This window comes from Notothenia rossii, assembly GCF_949606895.1.
Source record: "Notothenia rossii genome assembly, chromosome: 6".
NCBI classification, from domain to species: domain Eukaryota; kingdom Metazoa; phylum Chordata; class Actinopteri; order Perciformes; family Nototheniidae; genus Notothenia; species Notothenia rossii.
This window is the reverse complement of record NC_136909.1, coordinates 83,587,787-83,594,732: the sequence shown is the minus strand read 5'-3', so window position 1 is coordinate 83,594,732 and position 6,946 is coordinate 83,587,787. Positions and strand designations below refer to the sequence as shown.

The following is a 6,946-nucleotide window of genomic DNA, read 5'->3' as shown; positions in this document are numbered from 1 at the left end:
TCTTAAAACCAGAACTTCCAAATAAACATGGCTGTGTTGGAAAAACATTTAGTAGTAAAACCTGGACATTCTGGGCTAAAAAGCAGACTGTTTGTGAAACCTGATAAATAATGAAAAGATTTACAGGAATAGGTCAAAATAATGCATTTTTGGAAATTAAATGTGAAAACAATTGTTCCCGTTTTGAGTTTACAAAACCTAGTTGTCTTTCCTCTGAAACCTCGGTGTCGTTAACACGGTCACATGACACATTGATATCGGTATCTATCGGTATTACTGCAGATTTTACTCCACATCCTTGCATATTTATCACTGCAGTTAAAAACCTCGTATCTCCATCTGTTGTTGTTGTGCATTTTTAGGGACTCGTTTTTCAGCTTGGTGCAACAACAAAAACGAACAAGTTAATTGCTAAAAAAAAAAAAATGCATCAGAGTCAATTTCAATAAATGAATGAAGTTGAGATTAGTTGTCTATTTTCAAAGCCAAGAATGATTTTTCATGCTTTATAAAATTGATTATGATTATTATTATAATTATTATTAATTTACAGCAACAACATACAAAGTTTTGGAGATGCGAGTTTTTCACCGGACAGCAGTTGTATGGATGTGTGTGGTTCAGGGCCTCAGGTTTTTTTTGCAGCAGCTTCCCCAAAAAACTGCAGAATAAAAACACTTCCAGAGGCCTCCATCCTCCACCGGTCACTTTTACAAAGTTTACCCGGAAACAGCAGGTTAGCGGGGCGTTACACCGGCACAGAAGCTGCTCAAATGTATGGTTTTAAGAACAACAATAAGATTGTGTTTGTGCGGCGGGCCTTAGCGCACATGCGCAGGAGCTTTTACGCTCATTCAGGCCTGCACACACACATTAACACACACACACACACACACACACACACACACACACACACACACACACACACACACACACACATAAACCATAAACTTGTGTTACACCTGCATTGTTTTGCATAATATTGTACATGAAGAGTTCTATTCCAAAAACATTTATATCCATTTATTTAAAGGGGAGGTCAAAATGCAATTTTTAGCACTGAAAGCAGCAGCCAGGATATTTATAGCTTTACTACGGCTCTGCCATGTTGGGAATATTATTCTGGATATCATTATTTTGGAAGGAAACTCTTCACAGAGAGCAGTGTTATTGTTTTTATTGTGATTATTATTATTGTTAGGCCTGTCCGGGGTAAACCTGAGTAGAGATATGATTGTAGGCTTATTTTTTCCTCTCGAAACCCCTGATTGTTTCTGCTGATTTAAGGCTTTATTTACTCATTATTTACCTATATTCAAACGTTTTTTCCCTCATAAAAAGAGAAAAGAAAAACGTTTTGATTGTCTGTTTTTCTCCTTGATTGTCTCAAAATTCATAAATAATTATTATTAACCCTGTATGTCTTATTTCACCCCCCTCCCCATCCCATAATCCTTAATACTGATAAGTATACACTGACGAATAGAATTTAAATACATTGTACAATAAATACAAAACATAAATAAAAGACTCAAAGAAAGTACTGAAAATCTTTGTACAAGATATAAATAGCTTGAATTATTCTTAAAGCGTTTTTGGCAAGTCTAGTTTACAGTTGTACAACCCGCGGGTAACAAAAGTTTGTCCCTTTTTTCAAACAAGAAAATAAAATCATCAAAATAAACCCGATGCTCTTCGGGGCAAAATATGGCCAAAAAAACACTTCATATATATTTTTTGCGATCATTGTTTGATATTTACCACTTATTATTATGCCCTTAACATATTTTGTGCGTCCTCGTCCCAGGGTGGGGGGGGGGGGGTGGTCAGTTTAGGAAAGCGTTAGGGGTCACCCTCTTTTGATGGGACAACACCCCGGGGAACCCCGCGGAAACGCCCGGGGAGAAGGAGCTGTTTCTCAGGGAGTCCGAGAGCAGGTGCTGCGGGGAGCTGCTGCTTGTCAGGCCGCCGTACCCCTGCTGGAGGTGCGGAGGGGGTGGCGGTCCTCCTCCGGGCTGCCCTGAGTGTCCGGTCCCTGAGACAAAGTACCCGGCAGTCTGTCCGGAGAGCAGCCCCACCGGAGAAGTGCTCATCCCGTAACTGTTCCCCAGGATGGAGCGCCCCAGGTCCCCGTTACCCAGCTGCTCCACGGCGGGCAGCAGCGACCCGTACCCGCCCGCCTGGTTCAAAAACCCGGGTGAGGATCCGTTGTAGTGCGGGTGGTGGTGGTGGTGATGGTGCAGGGAGAGAAACGGAGAGATCTGCCAGTACAGCGGGTTGTTTGCCCGCTCGTTAATCCCCAAGCCGAGAGGAGCGAAGCGCAGCCCGCGTTTCATCGCCAGTTTCCCCCGGGAGGTGGCGGAGCGCCGACGGAGCTTCCCGGTTGTCCCTCCGATGAAAACGTCATCGCTGCTCGGGTCCAGCATCCAGTAGTTCCCCTTCCCCGGGTCGTCGTAGTGCCTGGGCACCTTCACGAAGCACTTATTTAGACTCAGGTTGTGACGGATGGAGTTCTGCCAGCCCTGCTTGTGCTCCCGGTAGTACGGGAAGTTCTTCATGATGAACTCGTAGATCCCGTTCAGCGTGAGCCGCTTCTCGGGGCTCTGCCGGATGGCCATCATGATCAGGGCGTTATAGCTGAACGGAGGTTTGTCATATTTCCCGTTTTTCACGGTACTGTTACCGTTAGTGTTCGGTGTGGTCTTGGCGCCTCCTCCACCTTCCTCCTCCTGGTCCTCCTGCTTGTCCGGCTTCTCGGGGTCCAAAGCCACCTCCAGGGGGTCCAGAGACTTAGAGTCCACCTCCTCCAGAGACTTGTCAGATTCGGAGCCCGGAGAGGGAGAGAAGGTCCCGGGGATTCCCACCACTGCAGCGGCTACGGGGTCCGGTCTGTCGCACTTGGAGGGCAGCAGGAGGCTCTTGATACTGAAGGAGGAGGACCGGTGCACGGTCGGCGGGTCTTTTACATCCTCCATACCCGGTGACGGGTCCCCCGAAAAACGAGGAATAAATAATATTAATAATAAAAAAAAATAACAACAATAGCACTCCAAGCTCGTCCACCTCCGTTATCCTGTCTGGAAACGAAAGAGACAGAGAGGAGAGAGAAAGCAGGGTCAGGATGAGAGAGGCATGGATGGAGGAGTGGAGGGAGAGAAGCGAGACAGACAGAGAGAGAGGGGGGTGGAGAGAGAGAGAGAGAGAGAGAGAGAGAGAGGGAGAGAGAGAGCTTGGCTTGGATGTAGAGAAATTAGTAATTAAGGAGGTTCCGACTCTACATCACAGAGAGGAGGAGCTTCAACAACTTGCTGATTTTTTATAAATAAATCCTCTTTTCTTCCCTTCTGTCTCCAAATGGACGACCTTTAATGTCTCCAACAACACAAACGTGTCATTTATATCCCCTCCTCTCTTTTAATCTCTCTCTCTCTCTTTCGGTATTCATGCGCGTGCACCTCTTCGTTAAATTTGTTGGTGTGACTGTGCCGTGCATCGTGTGCATTTGTGCGTAAAATCCCATTCTTAGCTTGTGCGTAAAAGCGCACAGTGTCCTCGGCTTTGTTTTCCCAACGACAGTAATAGCTTCAATTCATATTGGCAAACACAGCGCGTGCACGCTCCCTGTGTGTGTGTGTGTGCGTGCGCGTGCGTGTGTGTGTGTGTGTGTGTGTGATCCACAAAATCATTGTGGAAACACACACACGCACACACAAACACGCGCACACACACACACACACACACACACACACACACACACACACACACACACACACACAGCCCAGAGGCGGCAGATCTGAAGCTGTGGCCTGAGTGCCTCCTGTTGGTAATATCAAGTAGTGCAGCAGAAATCAATTGTCCAAGTGGTTCGACGTGTCTGAAGGATGGTAGTGCACAGACTGTTACAATTATAATAATCATAATAATAATAATAATAATAATAATAGATAAGAGACTTCGGGTGTTAACCATTTTAAACCTGATTGTTCACTGAAATATTTCTTAAAATTTGTTTTCCAGTTCATTTACATTTTCATTACATTTCACAGTTCATATTTTCTCTATATCATCCTATTTCAAATATTAATTGAAGCCATTAAGGATACTAAGGTCATGTCCTTTATATTTTTACAGGTGATACTGTGATTTAAGACTTTAGATTGTACAGAAATGCCCAAATTACACTTTTTAAGGTCTGTTTTCATGCAAAATAAATTTGCTTGGTGAAAATAAAATAACGGAAAGTATTCAAAGTACCACATCATGGCTATGGGTAATTCTCATGTCATGTAAACTAAAACCAAAAGTTATATGAATTGCTTTTTCCAAGTCGGGGGCATTCAGACGCTTCACCTCAGTATTTATCCAAAATAATTGTACAACCCAGGCTTCACAATTTATCAAATGATAAAATATATATGTATTTGCCTTGAATTCATCCTGACATATTTAGTGCTTTCAGATACAGTGATCTCCACCAGAATTGTAAATGTATGTTAGAATAATCTACGGTCAAATACATAAATAACAGTGTTCATTTTAAAGATGGGACTCAGGGGACCTTAACACTTTTACTACTGTGTACATTCCCTCATTTAATGCATTATTTAAAATGTAGCCTACATTTTGAATGTGGCGTGTTTTCATCTGTTGCAGTGTTCTCTGTGGAATTACACAGAGAATATAAGGAACTTTTACATACTTGTATTATCTGCAGGACGTCTGTGGATCTTTTTGAAACAGCATCAGTAACTCTGTAGTTTTATTTTTGTCAGATAGAAAATACATGTGTGTCATCTCTCTGCAGGAAGTACAGAATACACTTTGTAACTCAGGTCATTGTGCTTTGTTCAATAGATGAACGCAACCGTTTTTAGTGAAATACTATCTCTGATAATAAGTATTATTCTTAACTAAAACCCTGCCCAAACAAGAGAGCTTTGCAGTGGAAAAATGTAGATTATTGTTTGAGAAAGCAGGGAAACGAGCAACAAATTGTGTGTGTGTGTGTGTGTGTGTGTGTGTGTGTGTGTGTGTGTGTGTGTGTGTGTGTGTGTGTGTGTGTGTGTGTGTGTGTGTGTGTGTGTGTGTGTGTGTGTGTGTGTGTGTGTGTGTGGGTGTGTGTGTGTGTGTGTGTGTGTGTGTGTGTGTGTGTGTGTGTGTGTGTGTATGTGTGTGTGTTGGCTGCATGGTGTTGTGTTTGTAAGGCTATCTGCCACGGTGCATTAGGTTGTAAATGTCTCTCTGCCTTAGGCTCTGTTATCTGACTGGTTGCATGTGTTTAATGAGGTTATTGTTTTCATGCAGGAATATAATTGATCGTAGTCCATCTATAAACCGTTTAACTCTGGGCTGTGTAGAGCTTTACTTTAAGTAGCTCCAGAATGATGTGTGACTTGAACCGGACTTACAGAGGCTCTCTTTAGAACTGAGCTTAATGCTCTGTAATGATTAGGCAGCATCGCTCTGAAGGACTTTAAATACTTAAATCACAAAATAATAATTTGTACATGAATTGAACTTTTATGGCATGCTTCCACATTCAACACAGAATCAAAAAACTGAGACAAATCTGGATGAATTGAAGTTAATAGGGGCTGCTTTTTAAAACAGCAGTTATTTGATTTTCGTATTCCACCTTGTAGGCATTAACAAAAAAAGCTAGGTGTTTAATATTTCCATATTTTCCGTGAGATTGGAAATAAAAAAAGAAACCAGAGTCCCTGAGATAACTCTTTCCTTTTCAGCAAAAACTGTTTTTTCTAATGTTTCATCATCTGAAAATCAATAAACATTTAAAAATAAAGTTCTTAATATTCTCCATCCAGTCCAAAAGGCCTCGATGGATTTATTCTATAAATAAATAGTTGTTTCTATATAGCCCAGTCAAAAAAAGCTGAAAATGACTATTACAGTGATCACTAGACTTTTCTAGCTACAGCTAATCCTCTTAGAAAATGTGCTGCTTTTTAACAAATTAAATCAAAATGTATATTGTATAATTTAAGGTTTTCTGAGCTGCACTATTGACACGCTGAGCCCATGATCGCTGTTTGTTTACACTATCTGCAGATTCTGTATGCAAACAGAGCTGAAATCCAGATTATACACACACACACACACACACACACACACACACACACACACACACACACACACACACACACACACACACACACGTGTCTTCCTCCCCCAATCTGCCGTATTAAATCTGCGCTGCGTTTTTGTGCCAGATGGTGTTTCTGTTAAACTGGAACTGAACCTCCAAACAAAGGCAAAGGTTTGGGCTGTGTTCACAGGCGTGAAGTAAGAGGCTAACACACACACACACACACACACACACACACACACACACACACACACACACACACACACACACACACACACTCACACTCACACTCACACAGATTTAATTAACTATAATATGAACCAGCATTTTGGCTGGTAATTTTTCAGGGTAAAAAAACAAAAGTAAAAAGTAACTGTAACTCTGATATCCAGGAACTTCGAACAGAACAGCTACCTTTTGTAACTGTGGGTAACTAAACCAAAGGGTCTTTCTTTGCATTAATGGATCATTTGTGACTAGTCAAGCACTCTCTTTCTCAGTTTTACCTCCATGAGCTTTAGATTAACTGTTGGTGTGTTCCCAACTTGTCAGATTGTCTGACTTTGTGAGTAAAATGTTTTTAGTATTAAGACCACCACAAGTATTATTCAAGGGAAACATCTCAGGGATTATTAACTTTAAAGACAACCTCAACAAAGCCAAGCTTCAAATGCTGCTTTACTCTATACTATTCAACATGCGCTAACATTAAAGTCAATGGGCTTAACCTCTTATATAGTAAGGTAAGCTGTACTGTAAAGCTTGCAACGGAAGGAGAACTTACATCCATCTCAGTGAGGCAGAACGCTGAGAGGCAGGGTCCACCTCTGGACACGTCTC

The 6,946-nt window shown here is 42.0% G+C and overlaps 1 protein-coding gene across 1 annotated transcript; it reads right to left on the bottom strand.

Annotated features, from left to right (window-relative positions):
• Window positions 1-371: 371 nt before the first annotated feature.
• Window positions 372-3,223, bottom strand: foxg1b (forkhead box G1b). Its single transcript, XM_079687533.1, has one exon. It carries the CDS (start codon window positions 2,973-2,975, stop codon window positions 1,827-1,829), a length of 1,149 nt encoding a protein of 382 aa, XP_079543659.1. The 5' UTR covers window positions 2,976-3,223; the 3' UTR covers window positions 372-1,826.
• Window positions 3,224-6,946: the final 3,723 nt, after the last annotated feature.